Raw genomic sequence first — 20,907 nt, forward strand, 5'->3', positions numbered from 1 at the left:
AGCATCATCTGAACTTTGTACTTAGTTACATACAGATAATTGGAGAGGGATTGACCATTGACTATGTGCTCTGGGATGAGAGCAATTAAACGGCACCAGGAGTGATGCTAACCTTAGCCCTGGAGTAGGAAAAAAGCGTTGTCTTGTGCTAAGGAGACCCTTCATCATAATTCTGTATGTTGATTAGTGGGCTACAAAATGTGAATACACATGGAGTCCGGTTTAGACTCAGTGTGTGATGTTGGTTATCCTGGGTGATTATTTGGTATGGCAACCCTGATACTCAAGTAAATGCAACTTTGAGGATTCTGAAGAGGCATTCTTTATATTAATGTCATTCCCCCAGGAGTCTAATACATACAACTGGGGTTTTAGAAGCCTAGAATCTAGCCCTGCCTCTCACTGGAACCCTGAGTGATGTTGTGTAGGTCTCGGTGTCCTCATCTGTGAAATGAAAAGAATCATCAAAATCAGCATTTCCTAAATGTGTTCTGTAAAACATTTATCAGCCAAAATGTTTCATGTTAAAACTACCTGATTTAAGTTGCTGAGAAGGTCTGATAAAGAACATGTTGTTTAACCCAGAATTTCCCAAACTAATTTCATAATGGAACCATATTTTTTCCATGTAATATGTGTTAATATCCTGGGAACTATTTTTCTGCAGAGGAGATTTTGGAAAACACTGTATTTGTGCCCCTAAGGACCCTAATAAGTCCACCATTCTACAAACAAACTACTAAACCTGGCTTTTTATGAGAACTTCATTTTATGCATCTTTTGTCTTCAGGCCTCTTTAATAGATATGTAGGTACCTTGTCAAGTACCTTGTCAATAACACATGCCAGGCTCCAGATTTATTGATAGGTGTCCTATTCCCTACCCTAGCTCCACAAAGAGAATTATGCTTTGTTAACCCAGCCTCTTCCTCTATGGAGATTTGTGCCCTTACCCACCCTGTTCCAGGCTTTTTAAATGCAGTTCATGGAGTTGGATGAAAAGTGCCACAACTGGAAAGATGGCAGGAATAAAAGAGTAACTTGCCAGACTTCACATCTAGATAATAGTATAGCTGAGAGGAGAAAAAAACATAAATGAGGCTAAGTCAAGCTGCATTAAGGAACTGATAGAAAGGGGAGTAGGAAGAGGGAGAGAAGGAAAACCCATAGGCCCTGGAGATGAGAAAGTGTAGGGCTTGGGAGAGTGCAAGGCTCATATGTGGCCTTGTGTAGGGGACCTGGGGAGGAGAGAAAAGGAAATACGAAGTGTTCCTGATCGTCATGAATTGGATCGTCTGTAATGTTCTTTGACAGATGCAACAAAAGACTGGAATTCCCTTTTAATTCATTTTGAGTATTTGACTGTGCTTCTGATTTTGGTTTTGTACAAAGACTGGACCAAGTGGACCTTGGAATTTATTAGAGTTACAAATAACACATAATCATTTGCCAGGTTCTTTAATAGTTAATCTTATTTTATCCTTATAACACATTTGTAAAGAAGGTAAGACATGTAATTTTCCCTTCCCAATTTTACAGATGAATAAATTGAGGCTCAGAGAGATTAAATGACTTATCTGAGTTCTCATGAATGGGTACTGGCTAGAATAGAACCAGGAAGACATGCAGGACAAAAGAATTTTGAGCAGGAAACCTAGGTAAGAGGACCATTATATTATATTTGCCATGCCATCAGATCTAACGTAGCAATATGGACGCAGTGGGGGCATCCACTTCTGACAAAACATGAATTTAAGAGCAGTGCTCACTTGGAACTTTGATCTTGAAGTGAAGCACAGAATGGAGTTCCCATTATCCGTGAAAAGGAGTAGTCATGTGGTTCCCTGTCATGTCAGCTTACATCTCTTACAGCAAATTCTGATCTCTAGCTCTTGTTTCCTATACCCCTTTCACCCTCACCTCCTGAGACCCTAGCTCTTCATAGAGTTGGTTCTCAGGCCCTTTCCTGGCCTGGAGCCATGCAGCTGAGGGGATTGTTTCCAGTCAGCCTGGGCGTTGAACCCCGTTGCTGCTGAGCTGTAGGTGGGAAGGCCAGTTTCCAAGCTAAGAAAGGGAATTGTTCAGCGAAGGATGCCAGAATTGGTGAGGGCTGGGGAACACATCTGCCAGGTTTTGCTTGCCCTCCTGCTTAGCCTCCAAACGTGGTGATTTACCTTTTTTATAAAGCACTTCTAATGTCAAGAGATAATGGTTAACTTGGGAAGGAGTTTTAACTGGCAAATCATAGGAATGTTTCAGAAGTGGCGGGCGGTGGGGAAAGGACTGCAGAGGACATGTGTGTTGCGGAGATGTTGCTGGGTCATTGGAAGTCAATAGGGAGGCCTCTTGACTGGAAGCCCGCAGATGTGGATGTTCTCCAGAGCCCTCCTGTTGGTCATAGTGTGTAGAAAAACCTTGTCTGAGATCCATGTTATGTTGGGACTTTGGTTATTGCTGTTTCATATCACTTCATATCACCTGTGTATATGCCCATGGCACATTTCTCATGACCTCTAATGGGATGTCATCATCACCCTACAGTTCGCATGGGGAAAGGGTTACTGCCTCTGTTGGTTGAGAATATGGGTCAGGTGTCTCAGCTTTCCTGGTTGAGGGCCTCCCTCGACCTTGCTCCCTGCACAGCTATTACTCTGTACCTGTGAATTTCTTGGACTACTCACACAGATAGCCAGTGTGGCTCCCACCTTGGGGGTTGTATCCTTGAGCTAAGCTTTTTTTCAACGGGGCTTTCACCAGAAGCTAGATAGCAAAATATTGAAGGAGTATAACATGATACCTGCTATGCTTCTATACTCCAGATTATCTAAGTTCCAGCCTCATATTACATCAAATAATAATATCTAACCTGTTTTGATTAGTTGCTATATGCCTGAGACTGTTCGAAGCTCTCTATATGAATGATCTAATTTTATTCCCACAGCAACCCTGTGAGGTAAAATGGGGCCTTAAGGCATGTAATGTGTGTAAAGACTCAGTAAGTAATGGAGTCAGAACTGAACCCAGAGGGTCTGACTGTGGAGCTCACACTCGTACCCACTCCATTATACTATTGTTGTTGGCTCATGAAGAAGTTATGTAACTCAGAAGTTGCTTTGTTTTCCAAGACCCATTTGTAACTGGGTTCTGCCGTAATTATTACATGGGTATGAAGAGCTTCCTAACTCTGAATGGCCCAAATCACTTTAACATAGATTTTCCTTTTTTCCTCATAATATCCTTGTATGGTTAATATTGACTCAATTTTGTACTTGAAGAAAGAAAAGGCCCAGGGAAGTAAATCACCCTTGGTCACACAGTGTATCAGTGATGCCACTGAGATTAGAAACAGGCTTCCTCCTTCCCAGGTCAGGACTTTGAATGCTAAACCCTGTTACACAAAACTCATATGAAAGATACGTGAGCCTTTCTGGACTTGTGTTTTCTCTATCTGTCAAATAAGATGAAAGGCATCTCAGGAATGCTGATTGTTGTGTGTGAAGTGACGTGATCTTTAAGGAACAAATTCTCTATGACTGGGGAGGATTGTCAGGGTTGTGGCGGAGGGACCCTAGCACTCTTCAGACCTGTGCTAGAAAGGAGGGATGGGAGTGGGTCTTTTCCTCACTGTGAGCATCCAGTGGAGATGCTTGCTAATAACATGGGCATTCCTTGTTTCCCCTCCTTGGGGGATATAATGATAGTATTCACTTGCAGGGCCTTTTGCCTCTCAAGAAGCCTCTTGCATGGTCTCTTGACCTCTCCCATGGAGTAGATGTCATCCTCCTGTCATTTTCTCCTAGCCCTAGGAGTATATGGCTGTCTGCCCTGATTACCAGTGACTGCACTTATTAATGCATCAGCGCGTGAAGTGCTGGTGATTAACAGGAGCTGCAGGCATCTCCCCATTATCTTCATGGGCAGCTCCTTGAAATAATTTTGCCTGCAATCACAGCTCAATTGGTTTGGGTTAGGAGAAATAATTTCCTCCTATAATGCTGTCACTATCACATTGGAGGCCACAGCTGTGAAGTTGAACTATCCTTTAGAGGTTGCAATGGATTTTGAATGATGATGACAGCCATGTGCTAAAGAATAACTCACTTGCCTGGTCAAGCTTATGAGATGAAAGATAGGAAAGTTCTAAAGTTAGGGAAAGAGTCTGTTTTTTATACTTTAGGTTGAGTTGGGAAGTCAAAATGCAGGAATCATGGGTCTCAGAACTCATCTAGGCTGAATCAGTCTCTTTATGGATGAGAAAATCAATACTGAGAAGGGTGAATTAACTGTCCACAGTCACCCAGTTGGTTCTGACAGCACTGGGATTGTAACTCAGATTTCTTTTCTCTAGGGTACTATGTTTCATGGACTAGCAGAGTAGAAGGAAAAACACAGCTATCTATTGGAAACTTTAAGATGCAGTATGTCCTGTCAATGTAGAAAGTCACACCTGCTTTGAAACTAAACTTTCCTTATACTGAGCAATATTCTGATGTCCAAGGCATCACCTCAACCAAATTATATAATTGAATCCATTAAATAATGTGTTGAACAAAAACCTAACCCATCTGCCATTTTAGAGCCTTAGTACTGTAGGTCCTATTGTGTATAGAAGTCCAAATATAAATGTATTTTCATACTTTGGCGTTGTAAATTCCATAGATTAAGATCATTTGATAGATATAAGCTGAATCTTTTACTAAGATTCCCCCCCACCCAAAAAAATACATTAAAGAAACATGACATTCCGTTCTATTTTTGTTGAGATTCCGTGGCAGTTAAGGTCAAGATAAGGACATTATCTTTTATTGCTGTGATAGATGAGAATTATAAATCTGTGAGCTGACCTCATGGATTTCTGTTCTCTAAAATTCAGAACCACTTGTCAGTCAAATTTGAGTACTCAAAAGAGATGGGGGAGAGGAGGAGTGGAGGAGGGGACAGGGGAATAGTAAACTAGAGAGCTGTAGATCATTAAAGAACCTTACCTGCAAGATGTGTGCCCTCATTCTTCTCTTTTATCTCCTCTTATTATTGTCATTGTCATCATCATCTTCATCTGGTATTTTGTACTTATACTCTCCACTTGCTTATCTGATGACTCTTAATCCTCTTTGTAAGTTGTAAAGAGAGAGCTTCTTCCAGGACAGTGAAATTCAGAACAGTGCCCAAGATTATTTATCAAATCAGCTACAGAATATGACTAATAAGAATCATTCTTTACATGCATATAGCACCTAAAGATTCCCAAATTTTATAGGACCAACCAATTACAAAGTCACTAAGAAAGAAAATAGAAAATAAAATCATGGTCTATGGCCATACCACCTTGAATGTGTCTGATCTCATTAGCTAAGCAGGGTCGGGCCTGGTGTGTGCTTTGATGGAAGAAAATAAAATCATGATTGACTATAATTTTTCTATGGGCCAGTGAGGTACAGGAATCAACCTTTCGATATATGTCTTCCTAAAGCTACCACTGTCAGCTTTTGTTTGCTTTTGGGTGTACAACCCACAGTGATTGCAAATATAGTGTTACTTTCATGACCATTGCTGCAGTTCATCAAATCTTGACTCCTGCTAGGTATGAAGTTGATACCCACATTAGGTGTGCTGAGGAGAACAGCTGTTCATTGCATTTGGACTTAACTTTGGTTCTGGTTTGAGGGATGTCCTAGGGTTGTGGGAGAAGGAGCTGTGTCAGCGTGAAAAGATGGGTGGTTTGAAGAAACATTGCTGTGCGTATAAGGTAAGTGTATACAGTTCTAAGCTTCCTTTCCCTCTGTATTTTAACAAAATTGCCTGTAATTGACACTCCCATGAGCTTCAGTGCTCTCCATCTGGAGCTAAGAGCCACTCTGAGATTAGACATCCCTTTCCAGCTTTGAAAACATCAAAGCAACAATATCCAGCCTAATCTTGACAATGAAGAGCCCACAAATGCTCTGGGGCTACTAATAGAAAATGGCTTTTGGACGAGAAGATTTGATCTGTGTGGCAAAGCACTTTTAGGGGCTTATGTAAAACTAAACTGGATTTGTACAGAAATAATGCAGTATAATGATGCTTTTTTAAAAAAAAAAATCTAGTAAATTCCAGAGAATGGCTAGATTTTGGAACTCAAAAAGGCTACCTTCTCAATGTTCCACTTGTCTGCTCTTTGTACCTCACTGCCTTCAATCTTTAAACCTCCGCCTTAGTCTCCAAAGGCCTGTATGTCGTCATGAGGTGGGAGCAACTGCTTCACCGTGATCTAGAAGACCCACAGACAAGCATTCATAAAAACTTCTGGAAGGGACTCTTTTTAAAGCTGCTGTTTACCAGAGTTCTCCCTCTTGGGTGAAGACATGGCTAATTAACAATAAAATCCCAGTGTGTATGATTCTTACATTTCAGGGTTGAAGGCAAAACCAGTTTTCTTGCCCAGCAGGCCAGAAAGTGGGGTAACTAAGTGGGGTAGGCCTAGCAGGCAGGAGCCAGCCTGGTTGTGCAGAAAGCAGATGGTGAAGACATAGCCCCTGCCAGGCACAGGCTGCCTCTACTGACCACCTTCAAGTAATCACCTCCCTAACGAGGTCCCCATATAAAATCCTCTAAAAGTAGACTTTTTAATGGTGAAGCAAGGAGAGCCTAAAAGGTCAAGGGACATCAGAACTCACATAGCCATTTATGAGTACAGTGAGGAGCTGTTTAGCCCCTTCTGACTCCTGGAGTGGTAGATAGGAAGGGCAATTCTTTTATGTGTATGTATGTAGTCATTCTGTAAAACAGTTAGAGTAGCTTGATTATGTGTTCCAGTGCAGAGGGCTCTTTATAAAACATGCTACTGTGTCCTTTTACTGTGAATAGGAATGTAACTTTCACATTAAAGGAGTAAAATAAAGGATAAATTAAACCATTTTATTTAATTTATTAATTTAATTATTAAACTATTTACCACTCAGTGTGCAGATCTAGAACTCTTAATGCAACAATTTCCTCATGTATAGAAACTATCATACTAGTTCAGACCAAAGATCCATTTGGCTCAGGAATTTTCCTCTGATGCTATGGTGGAGGCTATGCTATCTGATGCACAGCCTTGTGGATGTTAGCATACATACGTAAGAGGTGATTCCCTTAGTCACTTCATGTTTCTATTATGATAAAAATAGTTCCACCTTTCCTACACTGCTTTTTCTTTTCTATCTTAATTGCCTCTTGGTGCAGTGAATTCCATAGTCAGGATAAAACATTTCTTGAGCATTTACTGTATGCCAGGCACTGTAGTAGGTGCTATCATATATTCAGTTTTTCAGTGCAATTACAGAAATACTATAGAGAACAACTGATGGAGGGAGGATAGGAAGGAAATGGGAGGCTGAAGGATGGGATGCCCTTTCCAGAATGGGAAAGGCAGGACCAGTAAACCTAAAGTCTGCGTTTTCTACTTTTTCAGGGGAATCAGGTAGAGATTAGGGTCAGCTGCTAATGCTAGTTAAAAATACTAGTAAAATGTAAAAATGAAGTGTTATCAATATTAAGCATTAAAACCAGCCCACTTCCTTACAGCCACTTTGGGCTTATAGATGGTTGAACATGTGAGTATGTTCCACATGTTTGTCCTTGATAAAGGTGGCAGAATAAAGATTTGAGCTGGAGTCTGCATCCTTAAGATGCTCAGTTCTGAGCATATCCTATCATCCATTGTCATCTTGTGATGCCTGAGAAATACAGGTCCTCTGTGAAGTCATTCTCCCACCACCTTTATCCTCTTATTTAAATCTGAGGGATTCCTTCCAAAGATAAATTTAGAAATTGGATTCCTACCCCTGTCTAATCCCATAGATCAGGGACATTTGTTTGAGGATCTTTAAATTTTTAATATCGTCTTAAAAGCTGGTTAAAGGAAATATCTGTGATTTACAGAGATGATGGAATTTGTAACACATCCTCCTTAGGAAAACCTGAGATGTTATAGGAACAAACTCAGTAGTGAATTTGGAATTTTCTACATAACTGTATTTTAAAGGGGGAAGCTGGGTCTGTACCCTGGAAATGATACTGATGGGAAAAGACTAACTCAGTCTTTACAGATATTTATTCAGTATGAGATATCTGGGTTAATTCATGTAAGAGAATAAAGTATGGAATTAAACACTTAATCTCTACATATCATTTGGACTTACATTATTTTATTGTTACAACCTAAAACATTTACCTTTTTTACCTCTTGTAAAGATACCTGGGGGAGCAAAATTCCCAAAAGTCAGAGGAGAAAGTAGAGGAAAGTTTCTGTATAGTGGACACTGGGTATACGTGGTAGGCAGAATAAAGTCATACCTAAGGTTTAGTAAACTAGTAATGAGCTTTGCTGGAGATTATTAACCATAGGCAGTCTGCTCTTACTCTCATAAAAGGAATAGGAACCAAAAGTACGCAAGGCCTAGGGGAATAACACTTTTGGACGTAGGAGCCTTTTCTTCTCCCTTTTCACCTGAGAGTTAAGCTTCCTGGCACAGCCTCCTAAGCACAGCACAGCTTGATGGCTAACGGAAATGTAGAATGCTACATTTATTAGCTTTCTAGCCCACATTTGTTAGGGACTGTGTCTTCTAAATCACACCTTTTTGTGTGCTTTGGGAGTGGGAAGTGTAGGCGCTTCTTGCTTAGGACTGATGCCTACTGCTTCTCAACTTCCTGTGCAGATAGAACAGCCATCTCTTACACACTGTAGGCCTACAGTATGAGAAGGGGCCTAAGCCTGCCTTGTGGACACAGGAGGAAATTAAGGGTAGACATAGAAAACAAAGGCTCTGATTCACCACTGGGTGATGGTGGACCCCACACAAGTTACCCATCTCCTCATGCTTCGCTTAAGGTTCTTATCTCCCAGAAGTGTCAGGATGCTCCAGGTGAGAGACCAATGGAGAATATCCCTGGAGTTAGTATAATGGCTAAGAAAGGTTAGAGCTGTGAAACAATTACTTCTAGGAGGAGATTTGAACTGAAGAATATAAGGAGCAGTAGAGTTGACTTGAGATCTCAAATTGACATGTAGATGATAATCAGTCAAGATGCCTTTTCACATTTATGTGGATGCTCTGGCCTGAAATAAACAGAAGGCACATAGAAATGACTCCAGGCTTGAGGAAAAGCAATTTTAGAAGTTATACCCAGCAGAGAATGGACTACAGCAGTGGTCCAAGGGTTCTGAGGTCCCTAGGAGTTCATGAAGATAGTAATGAGAAAGATGAACTCATTGTAATATGAGCTTCATTTATGCATTTCATATTACAATTAGCTGATCTTTTTTTTTTTTTTTTTTTTACTACCTTCAACAAGGCCTTCTAGGCTTATCAAAACACTGGATATGAGTTAGGTAATGTAATACCAGCTACCTCATGCTGATGAAAAGCCCTACTTGATTGTTGCCATTACCTGGGAGGGTTGGATGTGATTGATGGACTATATGGTGTCAACAGGTGGCCATGGCTGACCTGAAGTCAGATCATCCAAAACATGATTAATGTTAGACTTGAGTATAGGGTGACAGTCACAATTAGATTAAATTGTAGCCCGTGGTGGTGGGATGCTTGAGGTCCACTGAAGTAAGAGAAGCAGTGTGCTGAGCCCTTCTCAGCCTGAGCTCTGAAACTAAATAAACCACATCATTCATTTCTGTCCTTGAAAGAAAGAAAAAGCTGACATCATCAAACCATAATCAGTTATCCACCTTTGAGGCCATGCCCTGGAACCCCTGCATGTGGCTCTTCCTCACAGTCTGCATGGGTGGCCTAAGACTCTACATAAGGCTTCTTTGTCCTGTCTCTCCTCTCCTAGTTAAATGGTGGAATACTGGAAACTAGGGTCAAGTTCCCTTCTTGGGCTCTTAAAACAAGAGATTAAATACCAAAACAAAAGAAAGGAAGGAGCCACAGAACAGACACAAGCACATGAGGTCTTTGGAGTAAGTCTGGGCAAGGCTCACCTTAGATTTAGTTGGCTGCCAACTAGTAGGGTTCCAGAGGAGCTGGGTGCTGAGCTTTCATTGGTTTCTGCTGTTTAGGCCATGGCTTCCAAGCCTCATGTTACCACTGCCCTTGCTCTGTAGGAGGTCCAGGAAAACTCAACATTTGCATATTGACTACTTGTGTTACCCATGGGAGGGAAGAATTGGGGCTAAGTCCATAATTGGCATATTTGCTATCTGTCCTTTCAGTTGACTGATTATTTCAGAACTGTGGTGACAGTTTCTGTTTTCTGGAGTATTTCAGGAAGGGAAAATGTCTTTGCACTCGTTTGTATGTGCATATCTGAGCAACTTTAGATTTTTCCGTCTCTTTCCTTTGCTGCTGCATGAGTTTCTGTCCACATGCCCCTTACACATCCTCACCCACCCCGTTCTTCTCCTTTCTTCTTCCCAGAGCCAAGCTATGAGAATCGTTCGGACGGTAGGGCAGGCCTTTGAGGTCTGCCACAAGCTGAGCCTGCAGCACACGCAGCAGAATGCAGATGGTCAGGAAGATGGAGAGAGTGAGAGGAACAGCAACAGCTCAGGGGACCCAGGTAGGCACCGCAGCTTCTGCGGATGTGGGTGGGGAGGCAGTGCACACAGTAGGCTCCAGTGGATCACTGCCCCGAGCCCCAGGCTGTGAACTCATTTTAAGAAACATTTTATTTTTTCCATCTCTCTCTATATTCTAGATTTTCTTTAAGGAACTCATGTATTACTTTTATAACAGAAATTAAAGATGTTTAAATTAGTAAATGAGGAAGTATTTAAACTGGGTATCAGGGAGAGGTAGAGCTGCTATGCTCCCAAATCTGACTTCAAAGAAAATTTCAGTAAAAAAGCACCCCCATAAAACAAATTACAAAGAACATAAATTTATAATTACCTAGTTTGTTGTATTAAATTTCTAACTTCTGTAGTTCTATAAGCCCTCAATGTGGATAGTATTTTAATATTCCCAACTTTCAAGCCTCATTAAAAGTCAAGAAAGAGGCTGGGCGAGGTGGCTCACATCTGTTAATCCTAGCACTTTGGGAGGCTGAGATGGGCAGATCACTTGAGCCTAGGAGTTCAAGACTAGCCTGGCCAACATGGCGAATCCCCGCCTCTACTAAAAATACAAAAATTAGCCAGGTGTGGTGGTATATGCCTATAGTCCCAGCTACTTGGAAGGCTGAGGCAGGAGAATTGCTTGAACCCAGGAGGCAGAGGTTGCTGTGAGCCAAGATTGTGCCACCGTACTCTAGCCTGGGCTACAGAGCTAGACTGCCTCAAAAAAAAAAAAAAAGACAATAAATGTGAAAAAATGAAGTATGGGCAAGAAAAAGAGCAGGTAAAAAAAAAATATTGCTTATGTTAATATTTAACTTGGGAAACCCGAGAAAATAAACTGAGAACTATTAGAAATAATAAGAGAATTCAGCTAGAAAGTCAAAGTTAAATAAAACATACAGCTATATCTGTGATTTTCATATATTCCAAGAACAGCTGGTTAGAAGTCATAGTGGAGGAAAAAATCTTTTAAAATAACAATTAAGAAAATAAGATACTTATGAATAATCACAATAAAAATGTGTTTGTTTCCTCTGAAAAAAATCTTAAACAAATGGAAAGGCATGCCATATTCTTGGATGGGAAAGCTCAATATCATAAAAATGTTAATTCTCCCTTTTTTAATCTATAAATTTAACATGACAATACAGATTTCTAACAGCAGAAGAGGCCCCACAATAAGCTACAGTATTCAAAACCCATGGGATATAGCTAAAGCAGTGCTCAGAGGAAAATTCAAAGGTTTCGTTATTTACATTAATAGATGACAAATCATGAAAGTCAAATGAATTAAGCATCCCACTCAAAAAGTTAAAAAACAACAAAAGAAACCCTAGCCTGCAAATGGCAGCATTGCAAAGTGGCTCAGAGAGAAGACCCTTGCTACGCATTGTAGCTGCACCAGTCACTGCCTGTGCAATCTTGGGCAAGTTCTGTAACCTCTCTGAGCGTTAGTTTACTGTTTACTCTTCTGAAAAACAGAAATAGCAGTACTGTGTACTTCAGAATTATTGTCATAATTAGATAAACTGATATTTTTAAAATGCCGAGCCTGGTGCTTGGCACAGAGGATGCACCACATACATGTATGCTATTATTATTTTTAAGTAAATATGTGAAAATTTAAAAAACAAGAATAGAAAAAAATTCTGGAAAAGATGAATGATAGCAGAGGAGGAGTGGCTTTCTACTTATGAAAAGACATGATAAAGCTATAACAGGTAAAACTGTACTTAAAATAGGTAAAACGCGTGTTCAAATAAGTGCCTGAATGGATCAAAATAGAAACTCATATACAGACCCAGATGTGTTTGCAAATTTAGCATATGATAGAGGGAGAATTCCTATGGAGAAAAATGTGGAAATCCTTATTAAATTTGAAAATTCGTATGCCTTTTGACCCCCAAATTTCCTTCAAATTCCCTTCTAAGAATTAATCCTAAAGGTAGACCCATACAGGTGTGAAATGATTTCGATATAAGATTACATAGCAAAGAATTTGTTATAGAACCAAGGGATCAGAAACAGCAAGAGGAGACTATTAAATAAATTATAATATGGTATGAGTAATGGAATACTGCACAACCGTTAAGAAGAATGAGTTAGTTCTCTATGAACTGATTTAAAGCCATCTTCAAGATATGTTGCTTACTTAAAAACATCAAAGTTTGAAATTGTGAAAAAAGGAAAAAAAACTAGAATTATGGGTATGACATGCCACCAATTGTATTAAAAATGCATACGTTTAAATGTGTGCGTATATGTAGGTATATATGTGTACACATGCAAGGACACACATGCATTTCTTATGCATGGAATATCTCCAGAATAGTACACAAGAAAGTGGTAACTGGTTCATCCTGGGAAAAGGAACTGGGTGGCTGAGGTGGCAGGAAGATTGACTTTTCACTGTGCTTTTACAGCCTTTATACTTTGGATATATATTAGTTATAAATCTTCAAAACCTGACATTATTTTCATCCTAGTGCTCAGTTTCTATGTGACTAGAGGGAATTACTTTACTTCTCTTTTGGCTTACTCATTTCTGTTAAGTAATGACATTCTATTACTAATGACAGCATCTCAGTGATCTTGACTCATAAAATATGATCACACAGATGGAGCCTTGCATTTTGTCATGTATCCTTGGCCAGTCTCAGTTTATAGCAGGCCATAGTACTAATGTGATGTAAACCTTAAAATTTTTCCATCTCTGTGATCTAGGGCTTAGAGATAAAACAAAGAGATAGAGGTAGACTTTGGCAAATATTTTATATATCTCCGCTGGTCAATTTTTAGAGCGTAATGGTGACAGTTTCCTATAAACCTAATATGGAGGACACATCAGACCTCTAGCTGGTTGCTTAGCTCAAAGAACAGAGGCCAGTCTGCTCATTTCTGAATTGGAGGATTTGCCGTAAGAACTGCTAGCTGGAGAAGATTGAAGTCTTACATTGTTAGCTCTTCTTTGGTCATGTCCATGCCCTGTTGGTGGCCTGGTTGGTGGAGAGCCCCATCCTAACTCTCAAAAGCTTTTAAACCCACAGTCACATTGGCAGCCAGTATACACATGTACAAAGAAAGTTTAACCAAAAATGGAAACGGTATTTTCTCCAATGAAGACACCTATTCCTGGAGTGAAAGGGGTTGGACACAGAGAGGGTGCTCAGAGGTTGAGCGTTTGAACACTTATTATCACAAAATTTAATCTAATCTCCAAGTACTTAATCAGAACCTGTCACTCAGCTGCTGGCCGCAGAGGTCAGGGTTATATGGTCTGGCCAGGTGGAGAGAACCACCTGGCTAGCATTTTATGTAAACAACACCAAGGGCTAGATCTTATTTCCCTTTTGCAGTGATAGCTGCTCTCTCCTGCCACTTCTGGCCCCTGCAGTAGTCTGCTGGGTGGAGTGGGTTTGATGTGATTCACGATTCCCTGGGGACTCAGTGGAGAGTCCATAAGGATCACTTCCTATCCTTTTCTTTCTGTCTTACCTCCCTCACTCCTCCCTTGTTCCCTGAGCTCCTTCCTGCCCTGAACATATAGTAAGTAGCATGGACTTTTCAGCCACAGTCAACACTGTTCCCTCAGCCACGGGTCCCTGCCTTCACCTCCATGCAGACATCTTACTCATCCTTCAAGCCCAGCACTGTCTTCTGGGAAGCCTGACTTTCAGCTCCCACTCTCGTTCAGAAAATTTAAACCCTTGTTTTCTGGGTTCCTGTGTTTTCTTCACTCCTGGCTGATGCCATTAACATTAACATTTAGTCCACTGTATACCAGACATATAGCATAGTGTCCTCTGTCTTTAGTGGACTGTGAGCTCTGGCAGGGTTGGGACTTCCTAGCACAGTAAAGACTTGTTGAATAAACTGACAAACACAGTCAGTGAGTGTGGCAAGGAGTACATATGTTTTAGTCATTGTCAACAAGTGTTTGTTAAATGCTTACTGTATGCCAAAATGAACAGAGATTACGTAGAGATTTCAACTTTTAAGCAGCCCCTTTTGACGAGGAATGATGACACTTGGTGTCGGGGAAGCAGGTAGAATTGAGGTGAGACTGGGAGGCTGAGCAGAGTATTGATGAGAAGGTGGTGACAGTGACCATGGCTACAAATAGAGGCCAGCATGGTCACACTCCTTGATTGTAACAGATGGTCAGCTTGGAAATAACAGGCATACCAGCTATGTTTCTCTCTTTTATATTACCTTTTTGGAGATAGTTTTCCCAAATCACATTACTAAACATGAGACCTCAGCTGCTTGGCATCTTCCGTATACTACTCTTCCTAAGAAAAATGGAATTGATGTTCTGCATGAGGAAACATCTGGGTCCATTCTAGGAAAGCCCGTCAGGCCCAGTATAGCTTCTTCAAGGTTTAAGATGTCCAACAGAGCTCTCCTCTCTGCAAGGAGACCAAGCATGGGCTGGATGTATTAAATAATATGGGCCTCCCTGCAGAGAAAGGGAGACAGCAAGGGCTCTCCCCTGCTCGTGTAGGTGAGAAGAGGGCCTGTGGGGTGATGGAAATTGTTTAGGGACATACAGAGCAAGAGAGAGACAGAGAGAGAGGCCAATTTTAAAGAATTGGCTCATGGGCCTATAGAGGCTTGGTAAATCCAAAATTTGCAGGATAGGCAGGCAGGCTGGAGATCCAGAGAAGAGTTGCAGTTTGAGTCTGAAGGCCAGCTGCTGGCAGAATTCCCTCTGCCTCCAGGTAGGTCGGCCTTTACTCTGTTAAGACCTTCAACTTGGCCGGGCGCGGTGGCTCACGCCTGTAATCCCAGCACTTTGGAAGGCTGAGGTGGGCAGATCACCTGAGGTCAGGAGTTCAAGACCAGCCTGACCAACATGAAGAAACCCCGCCTCTACTAAAATTACAAAAAATTAGCTGGGCGTGGTGGTGCATGCCTGTAATCCCAGCTACTCAGGAGGCTGAGGAAGGAGAATTGCTTGAATCCGGGAGGTGGAGGTTGCAGTGAGCCGAGATTGCACCATTGCATTCCAATTGGGGCAACAAGAGCAAAACTCCATCTCAAAAAAAAGAAAAAAAAAAAAAAAGACCTTCAACTGATTGGATGAGGTCTTCCCACATTATGGGGGAGTAATCAGCTTGGCTCAGACTCTGCTGATTTAAATATTAATCTCACTTAAAAAAATACCTTCACAGCAACATCTAGAATAATGTTTGACCAAATACCTTGGTACAGTAGTGGCCTAGCCCAGTTGACACATAAAATTAACAGCCACAGAAATGAAGAGACGGAATGGCACGATGGAGAAAGAGCTGGAGCTGTGGGTTAGAGAAGCCGCTGAGGGCTTGGGTTCCAGCACTGGAACCACTGGGACTTCAATCCTGACTCTTCCACCTTTCAGCTGGCTAATCCTCAGCAAATTTCATGCTATCTCTGGAGCTTCGTTTTCTCATCTGTCTGGTATTGTGAGAGAATGTATGTAAAGCAGCATAGTGCATAGCATATAATATGCTCTCCATAAGTATCCACTGTTTATCGAGTTTTCTAATGTTGTAAATACTTAGCATTTATTAAGTTTTCCAATGCGGACTCCAGAATACATGACCTCATCTGTACACTGGGAGAGCTAGACAAGGCCTCTCCAGTACTGATTTTATAATGGGTCCAAGTGAAAGGATTAACTGGACGCCCTCTGGTTATTGTGTAGTGCCAAGGCCATGAGGCTAAACATACTTTGAGTCTGAACATTTGGAATTAGCATTTGGTTCTGGGATTGGAAATGTTTTCTTATCAAGGAAGGCTGTTTACTGCCTAGCCCATTAGTCACTTCCTTTTTACAGCCCCACATGCGTTTTCACTGTCTATAAACTGCTAGGAATGTGTTTCTTCTTACTGTAAATGCTTCTCCCAGAGCATTTTTGACTCTACTAAGATTGTTGTCTAATGGGGCACCTTGAGCGCCTAGAGTGGAACTGTTGGCTGATGTTTTTTTATGAGAATCTCACTTTCCGTGTTTGGGAGCTTTTCATTTAGTGCAATGTTTATCTTTCCAGTGGAGATATGTCCAGTGACGTGTCCACCTGACATGTCAGCAGACCCTCCACTGTGCAGAGGAAACATGTTTACTCCGAGGAGCTGGAAAGCGCTATATTGTCACGTCTTTTCATTGTTTTGCTTTCAATGATGTTGCTCACTTTCATTGTGTGCCTCATCCCTCTCTCCCTCTTTGTGCCTGTCTTTCATTCCTCCCTGTTCTTACTACTCTTCCCTCCCTGGGGGAGTTTTATCTTTTGTATCATTTGGCAGCAGCTGCCCTTGGCCATCCCTGGGACTCTGAGCCAGGTGGGGCCACTGGCCCTATGGCACTTGCCCTGTTGTGACCTATACTGCTTCTCTCACTCCTCTTGGAGAGGGTTTCCTGGGAGAGATCCTGTTCCCTTGGAGGTGACCCTCCTCCCCCAACGGCAGACAGTCCAACATGGGAAAGGACCTAGAGCCTTTTGGTAGAATAGACCTTTTTGAAAATAAAACTTTTTTTTTTTTTTTAATGTGAGAAATGCACCTAAAATCTACTCTCTTAGCAAAGATTGTGAATACAATATTGTTAACTAGAATCCTCATGTGGTACATTAGAGTTCCGGCCTTATTCATCCTACAGACCTACAACTTTGTATCCTTTGACTTACATCTCTCCCTTCCCCCCAATTCCTGGTAACTATCTCTTAGGGTAGTTATGATGATAAATCAGTTAATACAAGTTGAGCATCCTTAATCTGAAAATCCAAAATCTGAAATGTCCCAAGATCCATAACTTTTTGGGCACCAACATGACACCACAAGTGGAAAATTCCACACTTGATACCTTTGCTTTCTGATGGTTTCATGTACACAAATGTTGTTTCATGCACAAAATTGTATAAAATTACCTTCGGCTATATAAGGTGCATATGAAACATAAATGGATTTCATGTTTAGACATGGGTCCTATCGCTAAGATATCTCATATATATGCAAATAGGCAACTCTAACATCTGAAACACTTGTAGTCCTAAGCATTTCACATAGGGGTACTCAGCCCATACACCCATACACATAAAACTAGTGCAGTGCCTGGAGCATCGTAAGTGCTGTTTAAGTTTAAGCTGTTATCGTTGCGGTTTCAAGGCAAAAAGTGGCCATTTCAAGCACTTTGGGACTGAGCTTGTAACTCCTTACTCATTTGACTGTACCAATCTGGCTAAACCCCAATTCCACATTAACTCAGTAGTATTTTTTCATTTTCGCCCTATGACACTGAATAGCACTGGAGAAAACTGCCACCCACAGACCGATTACACATTTCTGATCCCCAAACTCAGCCAGGGCTACTTCACCATTCAGCAGTCCTGCTTGTCCCCAGCTTCTGTCTCAGTGGACAGTGGCCTTCTCCTGTCACCTGCCTCTGCATTCCACCTCCATCTCACCTCCTCTGGAACTTTGAGCAACTGGTTATCTCATGCTCCTGAATCTTTACCCAAATTATCTGCTATTGCTGACTTTGTCTTCCTTGCCCAACTGCAGATAGATAAGGCCAGGTCTTTCTTATCTTAAAAGCAGAACAAAATTAAGCCTTTCTTGTCCCTGTGTCTCCTTCTGACCCATGACCTCATCTCTCTCCTTTCCTTGGTAACTGGCTTCTTGCACAGCTTGTCTGTACTCACTATCTATTTTCTTATTTTCTCCCACTCTTTCTCTCCACTCTTGATATCTTTTCAGCCTCCAGTGATCTGGTGTCTGCTGCCCTGCCAGCTCTTCCTAAAGCTACCAGGCAGGGGTTCCTAAGGGCTACCTTTCTCTGTAGTGCTCAGCCCTGGAATGAAGTGCATCTTTGCAGTTTCTGGGGCACCCCTACTCCACACTCCTCCCCTCTTGACTCTGCTAGCTGCTTTTCAGCATGCTTTGTAGGCTCTTCTTCTTCTTCTTCTTCTTCTTCTTCTTCTTCTTCTTCTTCTTCTTCTTCTTTCTTCTTTCTTCTTTCTTCTTCTCTTTTCTTCTCTTTTCTTCTTCTTCTTCTCTTCTTTTCTTCTTTTCTTTTCTCGAGACAGAATCTCACTCTATTGTCCACGCTGGAGTGCAGTGGCATTATCTCAGCTCACTGCAACCTCTGCCTCCCGGGTTCAAGCAATTCTCCTGTCTCAGCCTCCGGAGTAGCTGGGATTACAGGCGTGCATCACCATGCCCAGCTAATTTTTGTATTTTAGTAGAGATGGGATTGCACCATGTTGGCCAGGCTGGTCCCAAACTCCTGAGCTCAGGTGACCCACCCGTCTCAGCCTCCCAAAGTGCTGGAATTACAGGCATGAGCCACCACGCCTGGCCTGCAGGCTCCTCTTCTACGTACCCCTTAAGTGTTGCAATTTCTCCTGGACTTGCCCCTGGTATTTTTCTTTTTCTGACATTCCATGATTTCAACTAAAGTTTACCTTTAGGCCAGGCCTTTTTCCATTCATGCACTCTAGTCATCTACTCAGCTTGCCATAATAAAATGCAATAGATTGGATGGCTTAAACAACATTTATTTCTGACAGTTTTGGAGACTGAGAAGTCCAAGATTAAGGTACCAGCCAATTTGGTTCCTGGTGAGGACTCTCTTCTGGCTTGCAAACAGCTGCCTTTTTGCTGTGTTCTCACAGGGTGGAAAGAGAGGGATCTCCTACATCCCTTCTTACAAGGGCATGAATCCCATCATGAGGACTGCATTCTCATGATCTAATTACCTCCCAAAAGCTCATCTCCAAATGCTATTACATTGGGAGCTAAGGCTTCCACATATGAACACCAACATTCAGTCCATAACATACCCAACAGCCTAATAGGTATCTCTACTTGACTGTTACACAGAGTCTTACAACGTCAACAGGTTTAAAACTGAACTCATTCTCTTACCTGCAATCCTGCTTCTTCTCGATTTTTCCTATAGGATACCATTCTTCACTCAGTCACCCGAATCAGATATTTTAAAACTCATCCTGCACATATCCCCACCCCCGCCCCCACCACAGCCAAGCAAGACCTGTGATTTCTGCCCCCCAAAGATCTTCAAATCCATCTCTTCTCCACATTATTGCCATTGTCTTCACTCAAGCCCTCATATTTTCCACCTAGAGTATTGCTTTCTCTCATTCCTTCTGGATCTATCCTCCATACTATATCTACAGTGAAATTTTAAAGGATGAAAATTGTCTTAATTTAATTTAATGTAACTTAATTTAGGAAAGCTAAGTAATTAAACATGAGGCCAAAGTACATAAGAAAGCGGCAGCCCTTTATTGCAAATATGCACATACTCTCGGGCGAGGTTCTCTGGTCCTCAGGTGTGGGGGGGCCAGGGAAGTCGTGCCAGCGCTCTCGGGTGAGGTTCTCCGGTCCACCAATGCGGGGGCCGAAAAAGTCACGCCGGCTCCTGCTGCTGGTGGACTTTTATGCATTGGTACTGGAAGGGGGAGGGCAGTGGGCGGGATAAGGGCGTGATAGGGGCGTCTCCATAGGCGTGGCCGGGTAAGTTTCGATCTCTTCGGATTGACGTCACCTGGAGCATGCTCGGTTGAGCTGCATCTTCCTGGGCGTGGGCTGCATTTTCCCGCACGCGGGAAAGTTGGTGAGGAAGAACCCGGAAGCAACAGGGAAAGTTGGTGAGGAAGAACCCGGAAGCAACATGGATTGTGCCTTCTTGTTCACCTTCCTCCATCTTGTCCTTTGTCCCTCACCCAAACAAAAATGTTTTGGTATTACCTGCTTTCAGTCCCTCAAGATAGGATGCTGACTCTTCCTGGGCAGGTCCCTCCCACTTGCATTGCCTGACATGCAGTGGACTTCCTGCCTCTGTCCCTCTCTGCCCCTGCCCCGACGCCTGGCCAAACCTGAGAGATTTTCTGATTCCACCTGGGCTTCTGGAGAGGCCCTGTCCAAACCTTCTGTGTCTGGGGCTTCTTAGTTCTCCTTATTAGGATCTCCAGGGATGGGAAGTAGATAAGCAGCCTTCTCCTGCAGCCTGTTCTCCTGTTTTGCTACCCTGTTACCACACTACTTCCTTTGTCAGTATTTATGGAACACTTTCTCTGTGCCAGGGAAACATTTTTAGGAAACATGGATGAGACACAGCCTGGCCTCAAGTCTATAAGGGAAGATTGATGGCCAGGCACATCCAATATCATGTGCTAAGTGCACAGAGCACTGCAGGAGCCCAGCTTCTCCTGATCACTAACGGAAATTTCACCCTGCTTTTTCCTGTACAGGCATGGAGAACCAAATGCTTAGTTCCCAGCACACCCACCTACCAACCCTCTTATCTCTCAGGCTAAGCCCCCAACCGTCAAGATGGTCACTTCCAGGTGCAGGGTGTGGTAG

At 42.2% G+C, this 20,907-nt stretch overlaps 1 protein-coding gene across 1 annotated transcript in view; it reads left to right on the forward strand.

Annotated features, from left to right (window-relative positions):
• The window catches only part of LOC111525043 (carboxyl-terminal PDZ ligand of neuronal nitric oxide synthase protein-like), a 357,456-nt gene that overhangs the window by 302,950 nt on the left and 33,599 nt on the right, over nucleotides 1–20,907 (forward strand). Inside the window, exon 6 of the mRNA XM_023190355.3 lies at nucleotides 10,403–10,544. Coding sequence (XP_023046123.1) covers nucleotides 10,403–10,544 — 142 coding nt within the window. The remainder of the gene's footprint in view (nucleotides 1–10,402; nucleotides 10,545–20,907) is intronic.

Source organism: Piliocolobus tephrosceles, chromosome 1 (assembly GCF_002776525.5).
Source record: "Piliocolobus tephrosceles isolate RC106 chromosome 1, ASM277652v3, whole genome shotgun sequence".
NCBI classification, from domain to species: Eukaryota; Metazoa; Chordata; class Mammalia; order Primates; family Cercopithecidae; genus Piliocolobus; species Piliocolobus tephrosceles.